A 24,728-nucleotide genomic window follows, 5' to 3' on the forward strand; every position below is an offset into this window, starting at 1 on the left:
AGCCCGTACATAAGGTAGATCAGCCTCACCAGGAAAATGCGCAATGTCGTAGAGACGCGGATCTTTTGTCGGGTATTCTGCGTAAATGTGGCCAAATCGCCAATTTCTTGCTTGTGGTTGAGGAAGCATGTTTTCGCGATGTAGATGAGGCAGAATGCGACTTTAGTAACGTTAAATGGACTTTCCACTTGCTATAGTAGCCGATTGTGTTGTAGTGGCCGGTTCAGTCTTCAATGTCTTCACTACGGAGTCCTGCGAAGACCTGGGGATCACGCTGACGACTATTGAGCGTCTAAACTGGGGCTGCTGGAGCTGCTAAAATTGGAGGGTTATTTGAAGAAAAGGCGCAGAAGTACGACATTTCGCTTGTGAGCCTGTGCACTGGGCGGACTGAGTGCAGATCCAGGAAGGGCTGGAAGCTCGTACGGCTCTGGCATGGAGGAACACCTCCACTACTTAAAGGAGGGGAACCAGACCTAACGGTTCTATAATATAGATATAGATATCTGATGTGTTGCTTTCGTTGTTGCTTCCTATCACACATGTGGATTCCACAAGCTATGCGGGATTTTCGAAGAATTCGATGGAATTTTCCAATTTAAAAGAAATATATTTCTAATAGTGGCACGTACCCACTCTGGGAGAGTGGCCGAAACTCATGTAGGTAGAAGTACTAAATAGCAGGATAAGATTTCTAATAGATAAGGTAGAATAGAAAGGTAGAGATAGAAGAGCCTGCATGACTTTAAGAAAATGAAGATAGTCCCATATTGATAAAAATAAAACAAATCAAATTCTACTAGGGTGACAAAAGAGTGGCTTAAAATTTTGTACTTCGTGTTTAAATCTCACTGATACCAAAAGAACATCTTTAATGGCCGCGCTAACCTTCCCGTCTCTACACCGAAGTGTTCAGGCACCCAAAGATAGTGGAGTTTGAACAGGTAAATCTAGTCCAAGGAGGCGGAGCGGTTATTATAAGGCTTCTTAAGCTAACAAGTTGTCTTCAAGAAATTCGAAGACGAGATCTCAGATAGCAGCCGCCATGGAGAAGATATGGAATAATGATTATCATTATCATCATCATCATCAGCAGCCTGTTTATGCCCACGGCAGGGCAAAGGCTTCTGCCATACTTCTGCAACTACCTCGGTCATGTACTAATTGTAGCCATGTTGTCCCTGCAAGCTTCTTAACCGCATCCTCCCACCCCAATAATGGCGATAATTATTATATACAGATGAAACCAAGGAGATACGCTCAGACTGTCTCTTTTTCTCTATGGATATATATATATATATATATATATATATATATATATATATATATATATATACCCTGGCGGACTATTGTGCGGTTCGTCACAGGCTTCCCCCTCCCGGCGAGAGAGTGGTACGTACAAGGACGGATGATACCGTCATAATGTCCTCACATATGAACGATGTCAATATGTCAGTCCGGTGACGCCGAGCCGAGCTCAGGTGGCCGAGGCTGCGTGTTGCACTCCGGACGACATATGCATGTCCCGATAAAGGAAGGTTTGGACACATGGAAGCTGTGAGTACTCGGATGTAGAGGTGTCGGCTTACTCGTCGCGTCCTATGGACACGCGCATTCTCCCGCCCGAACGTTAGGTGGTCTGAGTTCCTTATAGAAATACTTATATTCAGGTTACCGGTGTCCTACTTTCAGGCAGTCGACGTTATCGAATACTACTATTGCGCCACCCTTATCCGCTGGTGTAATTATCACATCTCATCGCTGGCTCAGCGACTCCAATGACTTGCACTGTTCATACGACAGCGTCTGTCAAAAGTGTTTTAAATTTGAGCATACCGTAATCCTATCATTTTGGACAGCGGATATATACATTTCCAAATATCTCTCCCTCTGATCAGTTGGCGACCAAGTATTTTCTGGTGCTCTGGGGAAGGCTGTTCAGCTGGGTTTTTTGTGCAAATGTTCCAGCAAGCGACGATTTCTGAGAAAACTATCCAGATTCTGATATAATTGAAATTCGTTAAATTTACAGCGTGAATCTGAGACTTTCACGAAGAAGACTAATTTCGGAAACAGATAACTTTGCACACTAAAGATTGACTACCGTTGTTTCTACGCCTTTGTTTACATTTCTGATGGTGGTACGTCGATTCATTCGCGGTGATGGAAATCGTCTGACCTTCGCAGTGTCGTTCTAATTTCCGACGTTTGCGTCCTTTTGTCTGCATTATTTTTGTTATTTTCATAGTCAACTAAGCTGTTACCCTCCTTCTCACTGAAATCGGACCGGAATTTGAGAGTGTTCAGCTTGTTCTGGTTGGTGACATTTGCGTTTTTTGTGGGCAATATATATTTTCGTGAGGTTTAGCGACGCACCATGACGTGCTTTGTCCCACTGTGTCTGCTCATCCCGATCTACAAGTGTTGTCGTTGGCCATTTAGCTTGAGGCCCAAGCCCTACGGTACCAAATTAGAGGCTCCGTAGGACTCAAACGTCGTGCTTTGGCGATTATATATGACGCGTTTCTCAACCGTTTTCCTTATTTGCTGAAATGCACGTGAGCGTGTGCTGTGGTAGCGGACCGTACCTCAGCTCTGAAAGTGACAGTTCCCACGCGGCTGCTTCGGTCACCGAGAGACATCGTCATAGCTTCGAAGGTTTTAGGCCATCTGCGTTAATGCTGGAGCCGTGATGGGCTTCTGGGCCTGCGGAAGGGGCGTGCGCGCCGAGTCCGGCATCCGCGGCGATTGAGCTCCGAGCAGGCTGCCGAGAGTCGGAATAAGCCGCGGTCGCCACGCCGGCTGGCTGTGGAGCCTATCGGCATGGCTGCCAGCGGCTTGTCCTGGTAGTCAGCAGGCGGCTTTCATGAAGCGCCAGCGTCGTCACACCTTCAGAGCTTGGATGAAGACTGTCGGCGGCCAGGACCCTTCGAGGCGGAAGTTCTTAGAAGGCGTGGCCTAGGTAGAAGACACCACGTCCCAGCTCTCTCCGGCGGCATCAGCGGCACGTTTTGCTAACGAATCCGGACGCTTCTCTGTTGAACCAGTGTACGAAGCGTTTGGTCGCTCCTCGGTGTCTGTGGTTCATAACTTGGCGCAGCGGGAGGCTCAGGCACATCTGAGCTTGTGATCGCCGTTGGCAAATATTCTTGGTGAGTTGTTTTAGTTCTCCTCCAGAGCCTGCGTCCCTCCATTGTGCGCAATGTCGACGCTTCCCACATGGAGCACCAACCTCAACACTGTAAGTGCCACATGCTGAAGTAGAGTGGAAACACCGCGCAACCATGCGCTGATGTTACACACGAAAGCGGGAGTTCCGCGTTGAAAGGACTGGAAATTCTCCGGGACCTGATTAATGGCGGAGTCTCCCATTGTAGCGAAATTGACCGGAATGGGAGGTAAGTGAACAGATAACCGCTTAGAAGTTCAGTATTCAGCAGCCACTGGTGTATAATTAGGTGGATTTCTCAATGGGCCAGGCGTATCTAGACAGATGACAAGCGCAACTTCGCTTTATCTTCCCTTTATTTGCCCAATGGTTTGGGTAGAACCGGTCGGTCGGTCTACCGACAAAAGGTCGGTACACCGACCTTTTGAAAGAGCTACAGCCAATTCTCGCGACGCACTCTCTGAATGTAAGTAAAGAAAGAAAAACAAAGAAAAGGAAACGCCAGACAAAGAGGAAAACAAGGCGAAACCTACAAGATTAAGAAAAGGAAAATGAGGGAGAGCGCCGGTGGTTAAAGCAATTATTCGCTGGTAACAGGATTATTCAAGGTGCATTTTGGTGTCAATCCCCTCAAAAGTGTCGGTGTTCAGGTCCTTGACATTTTCCACGAGACGAGTTTCATGCCGTCAGGAAGTGGTAAGAAAATATATGTGGCAATGCTGTCAAAGGAAAAAGCGCTCTTCTGTACAGAAACAACCTTCCTCTCTTTATCACTCTATTCACACAAAGACCAATCGAAAAGAACTCACCTGATCGTCTACGGATAAGCTGGCGTTGTGCTGCCGTTCGCTGGTGTAGTCCCAGTCGATTTTCGTGCGCTGCAAAACAACCGAGAAGAAGGGAACCTGCACAGCGGCGTCCTCCAACCCTCCGGCTTCGAGAAGCAGCACGCTGGCTGTGCCATCGGCCGTGAGGCGGTTGGCGAGGGCGCACCCTGCGGAGCCTGCGCCAACTGAAGCGGCCAGCGAGGACAATCGTGCATTGTTACCGCAGGCAATCAGTAAAACGGATATTGCCACGCGAAATAAGCAAGGACAAAATGATCCATGAAAATGAGCAGTTGCAGACAGGGCTTAAACTTGTCCCCGGCTTTCACCAAATGTAAATTCGGTGTAACATACAGTTCTCTTGGGGCGCTGTGAAACATAGCTCATAATGGCTATGTGACGCTATTCAGTACCAGCTTAAGAAATCCTTCAGTAAGACTAATTAACGGACGCTCATGAAACTTTGGCCACGCATCACGCACAGATGCACCCTTTTTTCCTCAGAATGACAACTTTGTGCGTAGTTATTCCATGACGTTGGCAAAATTCGTGCGTGCTTCGTAACACGCGAATGTAAAGGTTTCGGTAGGAGTCACATGGCCCTCATTGTCTGTTAAATCTAGCTTAAACATTATGAGCATCTTAATACCGCCGCTAGGCAACCAACAAACTAATGTTTACCCATTGTTATTCAGCACCTAATTAACCAACAAACGTAAATTTCTATTTGCATGACTACTTTCATGCCCTCAAGTATAACGCTGTATTAAATAGCGTACTTTGGAAGAAGACGTACACACACAAAGAATGAAGGGCTTAATCAAATCAGCGCTTTCTGCCAGTCCTATTATTAGGATTATTATTATTACTGTTAGTGTCACTTTTCATGTGCACTGATTCTAGCTAAGTCATTAGTTAGCAACAAGCGTTTTATTACGCTTACACACAAAAATAATATCTGCGTGAACTATCTAGTTTTTTTGGGACACCTTTTAAACACGCATCATCACTTGAGAAACCAACACGAAACATGAACTAATAAACGGCGGAGCTCAACCGCGCGCCAGGTATAACAATTTTGAATGAACTGACAAGTTTTAGAAGGCAAAAGTTAATATAACGTAAAGGAAACACCTCAGGTGTGGCTGTCAAAATTCCAGTACTGACAAGTTCGAAAAAAAAAGGGGGGGGGGGGTTCGGCGGAGTAACGTTTTTCGTCGTCAAGTGGGGAGATATAGTCGGCGCCTGTGTATGCAGAAACAGTAAAGTAGCTTCTGCGAGAAAACTCGGCTGTTGCTTTTGGCTTTCCTAATTAGGCTGTAATTTAATAAATATAGTTTAATTACAATATTTACGACACATATGTCAAGACTACACTTTAAAATACATTCAAAAGCATGCATTTTGGTTGTTTGCACCAGGCTATTCCTTGGGTGGGCTCTCCCGCCTATTTGGTGCTGTAGAATAAAACTTACGCCGAACCTATCCCATGATGACTATCGACGTTAATGCGATTAGCTAACGCGCGCCGTAGAGGCGCACCGTATTGCCGCCGCCGAAGTGCGTCACGGGCTTAGGCGTGTATTGCAGCCGTGCTTAATTTTAGCACTGCGATTTGCACAAGTTGTGCAATCTGCGGACGCCACCGCGATATCCGTGTCTGGTCAGCTAGATGTCTCGTGGGACAGCGCTTGCGAACGCTGAGAAACGCGTATGTAAGGTTTCTCTCGGGCTATTCCATGACAATGATGTATTAGCATGCCGTTAAAACCGGGATGGCGCACCCCGGTTCGAACAGCCACATAGTCTGGTTGAGCGAAGTGTGCCATAACTACATGCGCAGCTGTCTAGGATTTTGTACGCGTTTTACTGGATAATCTGCCTCTTAAAACTTCTATAGCTACACTGTACAGTCACATAAACATGCAGCCAATGGGGTCATATCAATCTCTTGTTTGTTTGTTTTTTCTCACCAACATGGCAACTGCTCTTGCTTATCTTGACTGCTGACCAGTTATTGCTTCCCTCTGGACAATCTACCTCACCAAGCAGCGTCACTGCGGAAGCCGCGTGAAGCATCCAATTGCTATCCTTCTTTTCATGCGAAAGCGTCATATGGCCCATTGAACAAAGAAACCAGCGCCTATCGTCCTGTAGCAGCGAAACGGCACCAAAACTAGCATTGCCATTGGCTGCGACAGCGCGCCACGACCGCGCCTCGACAGGGCAGAGCGGAGGGAAAGGAAAGACCTGCATCCCACTAGCGCGCCAGGTGCTACATAAGGGGAGTGGGCTTCGCCACTACGCCACGACACCCTCGCTCTCGGCCCGAGAGCTCCTCGAAGGAGCAAATCTAACGCGTCCAAGTGCGCTATAACGTAAAGCTATTCCGAACTTTTCTAGTCCAATGCTGTAATCAGCCCTCCTCGATTGGTCAAAAACTTTTTTTTAACTACCCCCACTACACCATTCTGTAACGCGACGTCACGAAAACCGCGATAGCTTCCCATCTGACGTGACTTGTACACAGTGATTGTACATGATTGGACCAAGACAAAACAAAAATAGTTATTTCTGATTCGACACATTTTCGATATTACACCTCGGCTGCGCAACTTAATGCTATTACCTGCTATATTGTACATACTACTGTATAAAGCTTTTCATCTTCTCTTCGTCTGCGCTAAGGGTCCGTTTCTCGACCACGATCCCAAGTCACAACAGTGAGCATCACCATGACGCGTCCCCTGATGGGCATCGCGACGTCGGTAGCTAGCGGTGGTGGTATACCGCAGGCTTCTACTGCTTGCAGGCTCGGGCAGCACGTACCGCTAGAGTACATTACTCGCAGCGTGAAACTCGAAGGAGCGCTCAGTGCCGTTGAATAGGACAGTAAGTTAGGGTAAACCTCCCAAAAATTGTACTTGCAGTTTCGACAAAGAAAAATCTACTGCACTATGGGGAAGAAACGTGCGGAAGCGCGACCTCGAGCGCCCGCTCAAAGCGGTTTAAATGTCACGCCGATATATGCCGTGCGCCTGGCGTTTAAAAATTGCGGGTGGAGACCGGTTTGGTTATCGGTGTCGTTTGCGGTTTTCTTCGGTATGGTGTGTTTCTTTTGTTTTTGCTTTGTGTATGGGGTAACTAAACAATTTCTACTAAAAAATCATATGTTAAAATAAAATGAGACATCAACCCAATCGTAGTAATTGCCACAAAGGAATCCCATATGGCTTCCTCGTAAGGAAAGGATCTCAGTTGATGAAAAATTCGTTCTGGCCCGGGGCTTGAACCCAGGACCACAGCCTTTCCGTGGCAACCACTCTACCATCTGAGCTAACCAGGTGGCTGGCAGATGGCGGGGCGAAATCGAATTTGTTAACAGCTCGAAGCAAGAGTTTGACGAAATAGTCCTTTGTAGAAAACAACTATATTACGTCAAACTGTTGCTTTTGCTTACGTGGTCGTGGTCGCCTCTGTTTCAAGTTTCAAACGTGTTACTTGTCAAACGATGGGAAAATCGTCCAGCAAATGGACCAGAAAGAAAAATTTCAAAAGTAATGAGTTTTCTGAGCAAACTTATTCATGGACAAACAGAGAACACCAATGAGTTGCTCAAACAACTCATCTGGTGCCGTTGCCCTAAGAAAACTTTGTCAGTGCTTATACATTAAAGACTGCAACGAAGAATGCTGTAGCCTACTGCAGTGACGGTAATTCTGCACGAAAAGCTATTCTGAGGACACTTGGAATTGTACCAAGTCTGTTGTAGTATTGCCCTCGACAGGATGGACCAAGCGCGTGTTGCCATGGTAGAATTCTATGACTCTGTCGAGAGCAAGGGAGGACGAGGGGTAAAAGGGAACAGTAAGAGGGGTTTTGGCGAAACCTGCAAGAAAGTAAGCAGTGAAATACATTCTGCTGGGCAATTTTGAGCATCCACAAGCAGTATTCAAACATAAAACGTTAGTTTTCTCAGATTGCATTTTTGATGAATTTATCAAATTAGGTGTACCTTTTCTCAGAACGTATTCATCCCGTTCCAATGAAACTTTGTTCACATGTACTACAACATGTCATAAAGATTCTGAACTAAAGATCTTATGATGATATGAATGACAACCCGGGAAAATTTACACTGCAAGAAACCCCCTCGTGGCTTTGAGCAAAGAGAGATATTTTTTGGGGGGTGCGAACTCCAAGGTGGTTATGATATCTCTTTAGTTCAGATGTAACCTATAGGTATTTAGAATAACACCTTGTGATATATCACATTACTCTGAGTGATTGCATATAAAAGGTACATCAAATAAATAAATACACCGGAAATTTTGGAAGTGCATGGGCTACAGGAAAGGCAAACCATCTAGACTCAAAGTGTCTTGTGTTGTACCCAGAGCACCTTCTATGAGCGCGTGAAATTCGATGAGAATATCTGAAGCTGTTTATAAAATATTACGATAAAACTAACATGTACCATTTACCTAATCATACCCCCTCAATGCTTGCGCATTTGCAAGTGATAAGTACATAAGTGTTCCCGGATTTTTCTTTTTCATCGAAGAAGGCACATGTCCAGTTACCCAGGCTGACATGAAATATGTTCGTTTAAGACACATACACTCCCTAGGCATTCCTGCGTATCTTTTTTTCTTCATTGAGCTCAGAGAGGCACATTACTTGTCACCAATGTTGACGTAAAAGAGGTTCCTTGAAGGTGCGCACATACCAAGTGCATTCCTGACGCAGTGCGCTATAGCATATGACTGCTGCGGAGTAATACTTATGTCGCGGCTTCAATACAAGCCCCTTAAAAATGTTTAATGCTACCTCTCCTTTTGAGGAGGCCGCGAAAACTGCTAAAGACATGGATATGTACCGAGGAACGTATGAACTATCCTCACATTGGTAAGGGAATTAGAGGATACTCAGCTGCGAATGAAGAGTGGCAAACGATTCTCTGCAGAACTGAGGCACGTATGGGTGCCATGCACGTTGTTCTGCCGATACGCTAATTTTATTTTTCTTACTGGACGCCACTATAAACTTCGCTACCTGCTCCGTGCGGAACAGTGTATTCTTCGTCAAAATATTGACCAGTGTCTGCACAGCTAGCATTGATGTTATAAATTAACGAGAAATGACGATGCTGACGTTAAATTAAACGGTCGCGACAAGTCTAAAACTGCGATTCTACAAGTTGCTGAAAGAAGACTGGTTGACTGTAGCATTCCCAAGGGAAGAGCATAGATAAGTTGCGTAAAAACATTTAGGGTTACAAGTGCTAAACTGAAATGTGATTATGAGGAACGCATTGGTTGGGCACTCCCGATTGATTTAGACCACCTGACGTCCTTCAACGCGACACAACATCTTGTACACGGGCGTTTCGGCATTTCACGCCCATCTAAATGCGGCCGCCAGTGACGAGATTTGATCCCACAACGCTGTGATGGGAGCGCGGCGTCAAAGCCATTAGCCAAAGTGGGTGATATGTTCCAGGAACACTCACAGAAGGCTGGTATTAAAAACACCAGGCATATAAGCAGACACACCCACACACACACACACAAACACACACACGTATATATATATATATATATATATATATATATATATATATATATATATATATATATATATATATATATATATATATATATATATATATATATATATTGTAATGACGCAGACGCACCCCTGTGTATGTGCCGTCTGAAGAGGAAGACGAAGGGCGGTGCCGTGATCGCGAGCGAGCTCCGTGCTACGGACAGCTCTTTCAGTGCCTTGCTTTATCTAGCGTTCCACACCGTTGTGAATTTCAGGCGGTTGACATGTACTGTCTCTCGCCCACGATGACGCAGGTCTGGTGACACGGTGAGCGGCTCGACGATGTAGTTTACCGGTGAAGTGGCCTCAGTGATACGGTACGGACCGTGATAACGGGTCAGGAGTTTGGAAGAAAGGCCAGGAATGTGGGCTGGTATCCAAAGCCACACAAGCGAACCAGGAGAAAACTTGTGCGGTGGTTGATGATCACGATCATGTCTTGTCTTTTGACGTTCTTGAGTTTCACTAGTCAGGGCACGTGCCAGCTGACGGCAATCTTCAACAAATTTTGTGACTTCGGAAAGCGGAGTATACTCTGTAGCGTCAGGTTGGTACGGTAGTATGGTGACCAAAGGGCATGAAGGCTCACGGCCATACACAAGGAAAAAGGGGGAAAGAAGGTGGTCGCTTGCGTCGCGGTGTTGTACGCGAACGTAGCAAAGGGAAGTACGGTGTCCCAGTTGAAGTGGTCGGAGGAAATATACATCCGCAACATGTCGCCAAGTGTGCGATTGAAGCGCTCGGTCAGACCGTTGGTATGGGGATGGTACGCGGATTTATTGTCGTTCACAACGGTGTAGAACGCTAGATAAACCAAGGCACTGCAAGGGTTCACGCCACTGCCCCTTGTCTTCCTCCTCAGACGGCACATACACAAGGGCGCGTCTGCTTCATTACAATATATATATATATACATATATATATATTCAGCAGGTATATGAGTGTGTTCACGCATAGTACCCAAGGTTAATTGTGAGCAACACGCCCAACAAGACGTCCTTTTAAAATATAGGTGTATTTGCCTGTAACTGTTTGAATGCATCCAAAAGATCCGATTGCGCCATGCATGCGATACAGGAATGTTGTATGAGCCAATGAAAACCATATTTCACAGTTTGTTGAACCTTAGAAATAAGAGATATGAGGCGCGATTATGTGAATAAGCAAATAATATATCGTTTTGTCATTTTTGGTGAAAGTTTACATGAAATCGTTCGCATAAAAGCATGCAAGAAATAGTCGAAAGACATTCTGGGTGCTACAGTCTGGCCGCAATATCCAAGGTGGAATGCAATCTCTCGGCAACTTTTGTAGCACGTAAGTAGACCTTTCTAGATGTTGTACCACGAAGTAGTAATCTTCGCCCTATTAATGAGACCAAACGTCCGTAAGCTTAACCTGCCGAATAAGATAACTAACTAAATTTAATATTTGTTCAACACTTACCAATTATATAGTCATACTCTTTCTTCAATATCAACGAGTTGTACAGCACCTTGCCTGGTAATTCAAAGAACACTACGACTGTAACGATGTTCAAAAGAGTCAACAAGAAGTTCTGAAGCAACGCCATGGTAGTTACGCACTCGGTGTGGCCGTCTACTTGTATGGCTGCTCATTAGCAACTGATCCTTTATACTTTTATGGTGGTACGTACAGCGCGTACTACTCACTATGCGATGACTGCGCTGCTTTACCATTTCTCCGAACGCAAGACACCTGTTGCCTCACCGCCACATAATTTTTTCTAGACCAGCTGCTTATGCTTTCCTGACTGAAATGACTGTGAGCACTACCAACAAAAACTGGGACGTCAGCAGCATACATTCATATGAAGCCTCTGACGCTCCTGTCAAGCTGGTATCATTCATAATAACAGCATATCCCATCTTGGACGACTTACATCAGTTCTGTTGTCGAAAGAGATTTGTCTCGCAGAACAGCGTTGTGAAGATAAAGTCATCTGTCACTGCATAGTGCTCGCAGTTTCGTAGCTTCCAATAGTCAAGATATGGCATATCTGCCTCATGAGAAATAAGCTTCATTTCACTGCGAAGTCAACCTATGAACTACTGTCCGGCCGCCACCCAGCAATGCCTTTCGACATGTTACTACCTGCTGTCGTACAACATAGCACAGAGTATACCTGCGATGCTCCTGAGGGAGCTCACCTGGCACGTCATGTTGCTCATGAGCCACTATTCGACTCGCAATTATTTTAGAAGGACGCTATTAACGAAACCACCGGCAGGTCTGCTTTTTCCTGGAGTCTCTTGTGCTTCCCTGGACTCCATATCGTCGTTCAGGTCTTCCTGAAAAGCTTTTGTCACGTTGCACCGGACCCTAAAATGTTGGGCAGCAACTTAGTGACGTGATTGTGCTACTTTACAGCTGTTCACTATGTACCCTATCATTTCGTATCCCGGTTGGAGTCATATGTTCCGGTGCCTCCTCCTCGTGTAATTAGTCTGCGCCGAGACGGTGCTAGGCCCGCCTGGCGGAGTTAGATGTTACGTGCAACGGCCTTGGACAAACGAAGAACACGAAGATGGCCGGGACCTTGCGCGTGTTCAGCAAACTTGACCAGTCCTGTAAATAATGGCTGTATATAATCGTGCATCGCTTTCATCTATCCAACTCCCTGTCACAATTTTCACCTGTCACAGTTGTATAGTGACGATGAAGAGCACAGTACGAAAACCGTGAATGACGAAGCTAACTCTTTATTGGGCGATCTTGTGCCCCTAAATGCAAAGGGCACAATCAACAATCAAAGCACAACTATAGGTAATATCTGGCCCGTGATGTCCTCTGACACCGGGTAAATTCCCGAGCACAAAGTCATAGAGCGGCTCCACTACACATAAGGCTGTTATTTTTGTGGTAAAGTAGTGTGTACTTGCCTAAGCTTGGCCTGTAATACATCAATAACAGATCTATCAATTAGGAGGACGCAGCACTCTCTCCGGTCAAATGATGATCCGGAACCAAGTCTCTTCGAATATGACGGTATTGCTGCCCCTATTCCCAATAACTGTAATTTTTCCACTAACACTTGCCATTCAACTACAGGCATTTCTTCCACAAGAAGAACGTTTTTTGTTTCATCATGTTTTTGGAGTGTCACGACCTTTTCCTTTTTTCAGTTTTCGAACATTCTCACAAAATAAAATCATAATGCTTCTCGTTGACCACACAGGCTGAACGTTGCTCGTTGTCGACCTCCGTACTCAAGCAGTCGCCACTTTTGTGTCCAATTGTCCCACAGACCCTCCATCTCTTCAATTCTTGGGCAGGGTTTTGTCATGAGCTTGATGCCATCGATGCTTCCACAGTATACACCTCAGTAGTGATTTCCTTGGAGCATAGATGGAATACCTATAGAAGTCTTTCGCGTACTCCAAAACTTTTCCGAGATTCAATAGAGTTTGAGCTTCCCTGCGCTAGTCGGAAGCGTAAGCTAGCTCTTCGAATTATTTGGATTCTTGTTATTTCAGTCATACAGTAAGCTTTCCATAAGAACCCCGGATAAATTGTTATGCGACCATGTAGTCTCGAAAACTGTCGAACGTTCTGGACACGTCAGCGAAATCAATCCAACCGTGCAAGTTCCCTGAAAGTCTAGCAGCTGTCTCCCTTTTTCTCTGTCCTCCGCCCGTGCCTTACGACATTTCCCCAGGTGATCTTTTTCACATAACGGAAACCTCTGCAGCAAAGATTTCATTATTTCTGATAGTCTAAAGAATCAGTGGCAGTGATTCGGCCAATTGCTGTTAACGCTTCACTACTCAAACACATGCTGACAGCTAATGCTCGCTCCTGCTGTGGCAAAACTTCTCCTGTTGCAACGCACTTGAACATTTGCAAGAACGCATGTAAATCATCGCGTCGCTCATCAAACAATGGAAGCATTTTTTTGGTTTAGCACTGAAGAGGGGCCACTCGGAAGATGCATCGAATCTCTGTTCGTTGCTGTGGATTCATTTTGAGCTCCTTCTTGGAGTTTCAGTTTGAGCTCAAGAGTATCTCGATTTATTTTGTCTCCTTCCCTAGTTGCAACTCTCAGCAGCATGTTTGGCTCATTGTTCGGCCTGTTGGTTCTCAATCCGCATAAGCAATTCCACCTCTGACAATCGTAGGTGTGATGCAATAGTAGGTAATCCTTCTGTATACATTATTGACTTTACTTCTGTAAGCGTGCAATCGAGAAAGGATAATTTATTTCGATGATTTTACGCGTGGTACGGCGGCAGGCTTGCCAGTTTGTCATGTAATAAGAGAGGTTCGGGCCCGAGACCACTCCCCAAGGTAAGCAGTTAATACCCTAGTGCACACACAACAAAGTCTATATTCGCAAGACAAAATACAATCTTGGCGCGAGACCTATACTTAAAGGGGTGACAAACATATGAAGTCCTGCGGCTGCTAACTACAACGTCTTATATTATAAACACACTCTCGCCGTGCGTTCCTTCGCGTGGGGCACGTTGACGCGTCGAAGACAATGTTGGTCTCGAAGGGTCGGTCGGCGTTCGAACGACGTCGCCATGGCCCTGACCACTGCTTTATATGACCTTCAGCCGCAGCAGCGACTGTTGCGACAGCCATGGTGGCCTACGTAGCCACAATCCTGTCCTTAATTGACTAATGCTGTTGGCTGTATTCATTTATAGCTCTTTGTGCTCTTGTCTATCGCAGCTTGGTCTAATCCAAAAGACGAGTACTGCCTATCTTAGCTTTGTATTCATGCCCATGGAGAGTGGTGGGTAGCAGCACGTGGTCGTTGCCAAGGTACTTCTCCAAATTGGCCCAGCAAGCTTGCAGGATTTTTCTAGTGAGGGTTAGGTCGGGGTTTGTGTCTCATGCAGCACTTCTGCCGAGCCTCCTGCTATTCCTTGGATCGGTGACAGGAGTGCGGTCCATGTCCGCAATAACTTTGTGAAGCAGGTTTTATCCTGGGGTTGGTTTACGTATAACCCCAGAGGAGGTGGGCTGCCTAGAAGTCGCCCACAATTAGAAGCGGATAATTGCCTGCTGCGTGCGTCTCCTGTTTCAAAACCTGTTTGAGGACCGTTTGGGGTTTTAGGCAGGCACTAGAGGTTTAGGAAGAACATGCGACCCTTCTTTATTGTCAGCGGGTTTTTTTAGCAGCGTGGCAAGCGGTTCGGATTGATTAAGATGGTGTTGAGCGGCCACCAGCTTCATACTGACCAGGATGTGAAGGTTATCACGTGAATCGGTGCCATACCTGACGTGTCCGTGGTAGGTAGACGTGAGTGTTCCTCTCTTTCAGTATGATTTCAGGTGGTGTTCTTGATGTAAAGATGTGTTGCATCAGTGATCTGTAGTTGCTATTGTAGCACCGGCAATTTCACTTCCACACTGTGTTTTCGCCTGGGGAGCCCCCTTGCTTACTGCATATATGTACAAGAGGGGCCATTGTGGTGGTTAAGGGCGGGGGTGATGCTGCAACCATGTAGGGTTTCTGGTGCATCATCCGAAAAGTCTGGTACATCTGGCATAGCCTGGTAAGTTGTTTTCTTGGGGCTGCGGTTTTGTCAAGCTTTCAGTACTAGTATGTGTTCCTCTAGTCTAGTGATCTACCCCGTGATCTCAGTGTTGTAGTGTTGTTGAGTAGCGAATTGTTCTTGTGCCGCGGACTGTTATACGAGTATACCTGTGGGTTGTTGCTGCATAGGAGCTGGAAGCGATGCTTAAATACTCCAAATGGCCTTTGCAACTATCTCTTCTGCCTACTCCGAAGTGCCATATTAGACGAATGTGACTCCCTGTGGTGTGGGTGGGCTGCGTGGTTGCTGATTGCGGGGTCATATTTGAAGTGGCTGCGTGCGCTTGCTGCTCTTCCTGTTCCTGCTTCTCAGGGTGTGGGGTGAAAGTGTTTTGTGTGGGGGTAGTGCTGTCTTCCTAGCAATTAATGTTTAGGTGCTATGAACACTGCATATACGTTAGCGATTGCTGCTTTGAGTGTTGCGTTGTCTTCAGAGAGACCCTTAATGTATGCATGTGCTTGTGCCAGCTGCATACGTGTGCTTGTGACAGCTCAGCTACTGCGGGAACTGCACTGCTCCTTTGCTTCCCTTTCCGCTACTTGCCAAACGGCCTCGGCTCGGGCTTCGGCCATGGGATGGTGTCCGTCGCCGCGATGAAGTAATGCGCCCAGAACCGGAACGCGACGTGGAACTGCTCCTCCCCGGGACAGCTCCGCGTCGTTTCAGCGATCTCGACTTGCGGGATTCTGTGCGCTCTCCGCGTGGCCTCCGATACGAGGATCTTGCACTCAGGGCCTGCTGCGGTCTCCGGGTTTGAAGGGTGGAAGGAGGCTGTTGGGGCACGGTTTGGCTGCCATAGAGTGGTTACCGTGGCACAGAAAAAGGACTCTGCCCCCACTTCGGTTTGGCAAAAGCTGTGGGCAGAGTCCTTTGTGTGGCCTCTCTCATTTCAGGTTCGGCAATGGGGCTTGGTCCTCGTGTAGAGGACCCGAAGACTAGAAAATTTCTTATAGTATGGTGCTGTTTCCCCCAGGAATGTGGTCACCATAGTTTCTTTGTTTCCTGGTTTTATAGATCATAGCGCCTCGTATGTGGGAAGTTCAAAGGCTTTAAGTATCATGTTGGACGCGGTGTCGTGATTCGTGTTGTATATCACCCCTTTAGACGAGTTAGCGGGAGATCTTGCGTATAGTGCAATATCATATAGTGTTGCACGAATTGTAATTTTCTGCACCTCGCTAAGTGCTGAGGCCGTAGCTTATGGGACTGTGCTTAGATCAAGTATATTTTGGTCTTCGTCTATGAGTAATTTCAGTCCGGCAGAGCCAATTTGTATCTTTGCGTCATTCCCTGGGCTCACCTTGTTGAGCTGCACGCCGTTCCGCGAACGAACCGCCAAATTGTAATCGTGGGCAGGTAGTCGGGGCTGTCGGGGTTTGCGCATAGCCGGTGGTGTTTGGTGGAGAATGGGCTTCGGTTGCGTTTGAGATAATTAGGGCGTGGTCGAAGGTGACTGCATTGGACGACCGCGAGAATGGTTGGTAACATCGATCCAAGGCACACTGCCTTCTTTGCTGTCCGTAGCAGCCAGAAGTAGTCTTTGCGATTCGCGAATTCTATGTCCTGGTCCTCCAGGTCCCGGTGGACAATTGGCAGGCGTTGTCGGTGGTAGCATTAGGCATCGTCCTTGCCATGTACAGCGGTGCGGCGGCAGAAGCTTTAGCAAGGACTCGCTACAAGCGTAGCCGATTTAGCGCGGCGGCCCCGGCTCGAAATTTGATGTGACCGTAAAATCTAAAATTATACCATGCAGCACTGGCACCCTCAAGTTCGGTGTCGACGGGCTCTCGCTGTCTTCAGACACAGGATGGTTAGGTAAAATCTGATGGCCGAGTTGATTTAGTCGAAAATCTGGCTTGTGTACAGAGTAGATATAGAGCCCATCCGACCCGTCGCCGTATCAGTATTTTCGGAACAGAGATATGACAACCAGGGAGGTTGCAGAGGTTTTCGACATTATAAAGAAATGGTTCCACGTGTGTCAGCCAGCCCTCAATTAACGTTCACACAAGCGAAATAGCAAATTTCGACAAATCGCTTTTTCCCTGGGAAAGCGAACACTATCAACGGCCGCGTGATAAAAGTTCTAGTCTGAGTTGGTTTCTATGCATTGTACTCTCGGGGCCCTTCGTCTTGTGTTTTAAAGCACAGCAATGCCACAATAAAATTTTATAGCTTTCGTAAACGTCATTTCTCGGGGGGGGGGGGGTGAGGGGGGGGCGAGGCGTTTCGAGCCGCTTACACGATAGTATACATTGCTTTTGATCTTTGTCGAGTGATAGATAGGCGCGCTTTTCCGACAACAAACTTTAGATTGAAGTCGCGTTCATCCTATCTGGTCTTCCTTTCTTGTGTTCTTGTGTTTTTTGCACTAAGCCAAATATGAGTTTGTTTTAAGGCTGCGGTGTACTTACAACAAGATGTTGAAAGACGAACTGGCCAAAACAGCAATTGTATTCATTTCCTTAGCAACGACTAGCAAGTCAGCTGCGTGAAAAGAGAGCCTCTATCGCCAGTTGAAAGTCTATGAAGCTGTCTGAACTGCATTTGATGGTCTGCCGTTCTGAAGAAGGGTTGCCCGTAACCATTGATATTGCGTCGGCTCAGCGGTTTGCACTTGGCCCAATGCAGGGAGAGACTCTGGAAGAAACGAAGCGGCGTTGTAACGAATAACAATGAGCTTAATTACGCCGCTAATGAGCGATCAGCTAGAAAAGCTTCATTACGGTGAGCAACACAAATGATCTCAACTTTTGCTAAAGTAAGACATGTTGCTGGGCTTGTGGGTTCATAGATAATGCAAACTCTGAGCGTGACAGCGCTGAGGGCCCAGTGTCACAGAAAATTCGACGTCGGCCTCCGCCTTTCAGCGCCAACAGCCGTTTCGGCAGTAGTCACCCAGGAGTAAACCTTCGCATGGCCTTCAGTTACAGCCCTAACAGTAGGGCGATGCTCTTGCAAAATGGCGGCGCACAAGATTGTTTACGTTGTGATGGCAACAGAAACGGCAACCGCGCGGCGCCTCATCTCCCTAGCATATTTTTGTTTTTGCTTTTATTCTGCCGACGCTATCCGCTCACTTTCCCCCATGCCGCGCGCGCCGCTTACTTTTCTTTTTCCCCGTACGCGGCGCGTTCGCGTCTTTTTTTTTTCTTATCGACCGCGCGCGCGCGCTGCGGTGCACCACGACCCATCTCGCAAGCAATGCCAATGCGCGCGCTGAGCCGCGCATTGGCATTGCTTGTGCGCTGGCCCGCGGTGCTCCGTGGGCTGTGCGATGACAAGAGCACAGTCTTGCCAATAATTATACCAACATGTGCCGGGACATAAAAAAATTGCACTTCCAACACAACAGATGTTTGGTCTCGTTTTACTGACTTCATTTCCGAAAACAAATGTAATTCTCATAACGTAGTGTGGTACATTCTAAAAAAATTAGCAAAAGTGAAATGTGCATGACATATACCTAAGTACCAAGCACAAAAGTTAACATACAGTGAAATAACAAAACGAAAAACGCTAGAAACGCGAAAGCCGTTTCATGTACAAAAACGTATAAAAATATTTTCATATAACGTCCTCAAGACCAAAATGTAGACGAGCTTCTGATATATGCACTAACATATTGCACAAAACTGGACGACTAGTATGACATAGTCATGAAAACTAAAGAAAGGGAAAACTCACTGGTAATGGCAAAAACAATGACATGCAGATACTTAGAAAATAGAATAAAATGCGAAGATTGTTTGATTGACAGCCATACCAAAATAAAAGAGCTTACTTATAAACCTGCACGAAAGTATATGAAATACGTAACATCTTCATTACTACTGAACAAAATGAGAAAGACATGGCAGAACAAAAATAACATTGTACTAAAACTGAAATACATATTGCCACAATATTTTGCACTTGGCCACAACTTGAGTAACTTGAGTAACCCTTGAGTGCCAAGGGGTAACAGAAGGTAGTCGGCTTTTGCAGCATCACATAGAAAACATTCGCTGAAAGTTCTATTCCTCAATCAAAGACCAGCTGAAATAAGCCAACAACACGACTTTTCTTTAAACCCGAATCCAGTCCATAGCAGCAAAATTACGTCACTTAAGGCACTAAGTTGTACCTACTGGGCACTCCTTTGTATAAGAAAGACTAACTGCAAAAATCTGAATTTCGGACACTTGGAATGCTCATGCTTTCCAGAAGAAAAAAAAGGCGTATCGTGCCTACACATGAAGGTTGTTCGCGCGGTTTTTCCATCGACGATTACCGAGATAATACAGAAGAACGAACAGTAATTTTTGCTGTTAGTGCGTTTCTAGAACGTGAAACACAGAAAAAGCACTGAGGGCGGAATGGAAAGCTGGGCAAGGTACTCAAGCTGCAGAATAAGGCTTGGCACAGAAAAACAACAGTGATAGCCCAGGTGACAATGACCAGAGAGAGAGAGAAACGTTTATTAAACGAAACAGTGTCCCGAGTGAGGCCGGGTATCACCCTAAGGTGGGAAGGCTTCTTAGTCCAGAAACCCTCTGGATTCGACTGCCCTCTTGGCCCTGGCGACAAGTTGTCGTTGGTCTTCCAGGTCCCCGAGGGTTAGCTTGGCCTCGCACGTTTCGAACAGGCCGTCTGCTTCTATTGCTCATTTTGCGTGCGTTCCTGGTTGCATTTCGTTGCCTTCCTGCCACGGACATTCCAGGAGAAAGTGTGCCAGAGTGTCGGATACGTTGCAAAGTGGGCAGAGGTAGCCGTGGGGCGTCGGGTAGAGCCGATGCATTATCGTTCCCTGCGTGTACGTATTACTTTTCAGGCGTCTAAGGATCAGGCTTTCTTCTCTGTCGAGTTTAGGGTACGGTGGAGGGTACACTCGACGCTCGAGCCTGTAATGTTGCAATATGGCCGAATAGTTGGTGGGTGCGGCCTCCGCCTCTTCTGTCACGTGTCCGAGAGCGCATGGGAAGAGGGGAGCCCGGCTGACTTGCTCGCGGGCAGCGGCGTGGGCCGCTTCTTTCCCCTCTAGTCCCTCGTGTTCGGGTACCCACGTTACGCAGGTGTACGGGAGCGGAGTGCTTCGTCTTTTTAGAATCTTGAGTGCATCGGCCGAGATGCGGCCCCTCAAGAAGTTTCTGCAGGCGGTCTGAGAGTCGGTGAACGTGATCGCTGCGTCTGTGCATGTGGTGGTGGCGAGAGCGATTGCCGCTTCTTCAGCCGCTTCCGGGTTGCATGCCTTGATGGTTGCCGATGCTAGCTCGAAGCCTTGGCAGTCCACGACGCTCAGGGCGTACGCGTCTTGATCCGGATACTTGGCCGCGTCGGTGTAGCGGGCATTCGGGTCATGCTTGAAACTTCGTTTGATGGCGTTGGCTCTAGCTTGTCTTCTACTCTTGTGATATATGGGATGCATGTTGCGCGGGACACGTGCGATGCAAATGCACTCTCGAACGTCCGGTGGTATTCGCTCTTTCTTGTCCGTGTCTGCGACATACGTCTCGCTGTAGTTTAGGTGTCGGAGTACTGATCTCCCTGTGGGCGTGAGCTTGAGTCGTTCCAGATGGCTGTTCTTGTGCGCTTCGGCGAGCTCTTGCCACGCGTTGTGGACGCCCATCTTAAAGAGACGTGATGTAGGGGCCATGGCGGGGAGTCCCAGGGCGACTTTGATTGCCTTCCTTATAATGATGTTCGGCTTTTCTATTTCAGCGTTCTTTAAAGCCAGATACGGCGTGCCGTATGTGATGCGGCTGGTGAGGAGCGCTTATATTATTCTTAGAGTGTCTTCTTCCTTGAGCCCGCTTCTTTGGCTTGAGATCCTTTTGACGAGGTGCGTTAGTTGCGAAAGGGTGCGTTGTAGTCTCGGTAGGCTGGCAGCTCCCGATCCGCCTTTGTGGTTGTAGAGTCCATGTATTCGCATGGTGTCGACTTTCGGGATTGCTGTTCCGTTGAGTGTGGTTCTGGGGTCGGGCTCTTCGTAGTTGGGTGGTCGGCCTCTCGTTCTTGCTTTCAGGACGAGGTGTTCAGACTTCTCTGAGGCGCAGTGGAGGTCGCAGTTTCGGAGATACCTTTCGATGCTGTTGAAGACTTCTTGTATGCTACTTTCTTGCCTTCCAACATTCGTAGCTCTGGTCCAGAGCGGGATGCCATCAGCATACATCGCGTGACGCAGATCTGGCATGGTCTCGAGGAGTGGGGGTAGCTTGATCATAGCTACGTTAAAGAGTAGCGGTGAAATGACCGACCCTTGCGGGGTGCCTCTGTTTCGAAGTAGGACGCTTTCATTGCAGATGTTACAGATTCCTACTGTTGCCGTGTGGTCCATCACAACGTTTCTGACGTATGCGTAGGTCCTAGTGCCGCAGCTGCTGCCTTCGAGATGGTTGAGGATCGCGTCATGGCTAACGTTATCAAAGGCTCCCTTGACGTCTATTCCATTATGGAGTATTTGCTTAGATTGTTTAGGTGATCTAGAAGGCCTTTTAGTTGTAAGAGTACATCTTGCGTTTATAGGTGCTGCCTAAAACCGAACATGGTGTCTGGTAGGTAGTCGCTGTCTTCCAGCTGCTGGGTAATGCGGTCGTGCAATGAGTGCTGAGAGAAAGAAGAACTGCCTGCTTTGTGGAAACACTCGGACATCACTATGATCCACAAGGCCAACAAACCTCTCAGCTTGGAGAACCTACGCTCGATCTCCTTCACCCCGTGCGCGGGAAAGCTTTTCGGAGGAGAGACTCGGTGGCCTGCTGCGGTAGGTTGCGTAGGTTTTTGTTGAATATCCTGTCTTTACCAGGGCTAGTATTTCTAGTCAGCTTGGATAGGGCTACATGGATTTCGGCCTGCGTGAGGGTCGGTCGAGTTCTGAGTTCGGTTTTCCAGAGTTATTCTTTGCTGCGAGCTGACGCGGTAGAGGGTACGTCTCCGCATAGTTGCTTTTGCAGATCTCGCAGGAGGTGTTCTTCTGATCCGGCGTGGTTGTGGATAAGACTGTGAAGATGTTGCTGCCGCTTCGTTTTGGTGGGTTCAGTGGCCAGGAGTGCGCGTAGGAGGTGCCAGGTCCTCTTCGTGCTCAGAGTCCCCTGTAGCTTTTACAGAAAACGTGCCAGTTATGCCTAACGAGGTGGTCCGTAGTCTTGCGATTGCTTGGCAAGGAAAGCGATACGTGTTTTTAGCTTTCTATTAGGCTTTTGTCGGTTTCATCTCTTCAGGAGGCCACTTCTTGCCTCCCAGAGATGTAGGAGGTGCTCGTCGACCACGGGTGTATCGGCATCGAGTTGTATGATCTTGGTGTGACGTTCTGCTTGGTCTAATACATTTTTGAACCACTCGTCAATGTCAGTTATGCATGTTCCGGAATCTAGCTTGTCCCTCAAAGATTTATAATCGGTTAACCGTGCAATTCCGGTCTTGGTCTGTTTACGGGTGTGTGCTACATCTAATATATATGGTGATCGCTACCTAAGGTTTCCTGGAGTCGACTCCACTCTGCCCAGGGGACGTCCGCAGTAAAGGTAAGATCGGGGCTTGTGTCCCTGGAGACGCCGTTTCCAATTCTCGTGGTCTGTAGAGGATCATTCCAGAGGGTGAGTCGGTGTTGCTGTGCGGCATCGTGCACTCTAGTGCCCTTTGTGGTGGTATGATAACCCCATGCCGTGTGCGAGGCGTTGAAGTCTCCCACTATGACGAGTTGGCGTCCATTCGTGCATTTCCTGATTTCTCGTGCAAAGTGATCGAAGCCCGGTAGCTGGTCGCGAGGCGGGCTGTACACGCTGGCCACGAATAGGCTTTTCTGCGTCTTTCGTTCTGGTAAAACGTTGAAACTCGGCCAATGCAAATATCTAATGCGTGTAGCGGCGTACTTTGTTTAAAAGTAATCTTCATGACAATTTAGACATTTGATCCACTGAATAATGAGTGGCGTGATTCTCGTCTCATAAAACTCTTTGGGTTCTGGTAAACCGGGTGGGAGCTGCTGCGCCTGGGGGAGCTGCTCGCACTGACACTGCTCGAGCTGGTGGCCGAGGTGCCCAGCTCCGGGAACCCTTCACTGCTGGAGCTGCAGCGGTTGTCTCTTTTTTGCTGTCTGTTAAGGCGCTGTTGCCGTATATTGTAGGGTGGAGAACTTGGCTTCAGTCTCTTCTTGCACTCTGTACTTGCAGTTTCGGGCGCTTCTCCGCAGAGCTTGCTGGTCGGTTTCCAGTCATGGTCCCAGTCAAAAATCTGGGATCGGTTTCGGACAGGCGTCTTGGCGGTGTCCCGTGTTGCCACAGGTGCGGCAGTAATGCACTGATTTGCGATATGGTCTGCAGCGGAAGTCTGCGCTCTGGAAGATGATGTAGTAGAGAACATGCGGTCCTTCGAAGAATACGACTGGCGCGGTAGACTGACCCATCATTCGGGCGTGGAGAACGGTGTATCGTGCCGGGGCTTGGATTCCTGCCATAAGTTCTGCGGTGATTGTTCCTGGTATGAGGCCATTGATGACGCCTCGGGAGACGTCGTCAGGGGGTCGTATGTTGCCTTTTACGTTTTGGTAAGTGCCTCCGAGCTGTATTCTGTTGATGCTGACCAGCATCTTGGCGTCTTCCTTATCGGTCATGCTTGCGAAGATTAAATTTTCGATTCTCTGTACTTGTACGCGTACTTTGTCATTGAAGTTCTGCTGTGATAGTCCACTTGCTCTACCGATGGCGTGCACGACTGCGACGGTTTTCCATTTGGCGAGGTCGAAAGTTGCTTGCGGACGGTAGTCGATCCTAAAGTCGTCAAGTGGCAGGGGCGCCATCCTGGCTCTGCATTGTTGGTGTGCAGGTGCTGCATTGGGCGCTTGCTCATCGGTTGGTTTTTTTGCCGGCGTCTTTGAATTCGAAGGGTCCTTCTTGGTTTTCTTGTTTCTTGTGATCCAGGTGCTTTCCGCTTCGATTGTTCGGCCGCTTTCTGCGTCATAGTTCCAGGTACCTTCCCCGGTGTTTTCTTCCGTCCGGTCTGTTTGCATTGCATTTGCTTCATCTTCTTTCTGGTTCATTCACATTTCGCTTGCAGCAGGGGCTGGGGCTCATCGTCCGGGGCTCTTCGCCGCGGCGTGGGCGAGCGCACGTGTGCCGTGCTCACGCGGCGCGCGGAGCTGGTTCTGGCATTAGGCTTAACCGGGCGGGCGGGCTGTCGTCGGGAATAACGCTTGATGTCATGTTATAAGGTACACTCACCCGAAAGTGGCTAGTGTCCGCCGGTTTCTCTCGTCTTGCCGTTCGCACCGGTGCAAAACTTGGGTTCGTCACTTGCCTTGTTCCGGGCTGAGAAGCACGAGAAGCGGGACCCCATGTGAGACGCGTCTGTACTCAATGGCCCCCTGGCGGGATTTTTTTCTGACAATGACTAAGAACGTCTATTTCTCAGCTTTCTCTACCGGTGACAGGGGAGTGTAGCAAAATCAAGGAGCAACGACGTCCGGAGGCTCAAAGAGCACACACATGGACAGGGCTGTGTTCGTGTAACTGCGCCTTCTCATGTCCTTCGGTCTGCGCGCTCACCTGTTGTCTTTAGGCACCCGGAACAACCTTA

General features: G+C 47.7%; 1 protein-coding gene across 1 annotated transcript in view; it reads right to left on the reverse strand.

The window, feature by feature from the left end:
- Window positions 1-23,766, reverse strand: part of LOC135902810 (4-pyridoxate dehydrogenase-like) — a 123,380-nt gene extending 99,614 nt beyond the window's left edge. Inside the window, exons 1-3 of the mRNA XM_065433082.2 lie at window positions 23,556-23,766; window positions 15,720-15,947; window positions 3,979-4,172 (exon numbers count right to left, since the gene is read on the reverse strand). Coding sequence (XP_065289154.2) covers window positions 3,979-4,172; window positions 15,720-15,947; window positions 23,556-23,766 — 633 coding nt within the window. The remainder of the gene's footprint in view (window positions 1-3,978; window positions 4,173-15,719; window positions 15,948-23,555) is intronic.
- Window positions 23,767-24,728: the final 962 nt, after the last annotated feature.

Source organism: Dermacentor albipictus, chromosome 1 (genome assembly GCF_038994185.2).
Source record: "Dermacentor albipictus isolate Rhodes 1998 colony chromosome 1, USDA_Dalb.pri_finalv2, whole genome shotgun sequence".
NCBI classification, from domain to species: domain Eukaryota; kingdom Metazoa; phylum Arthropoda; class Arachnida; order Ixodida; family Ixodidae; genus Dermacentor; species Dermacentor albipictus.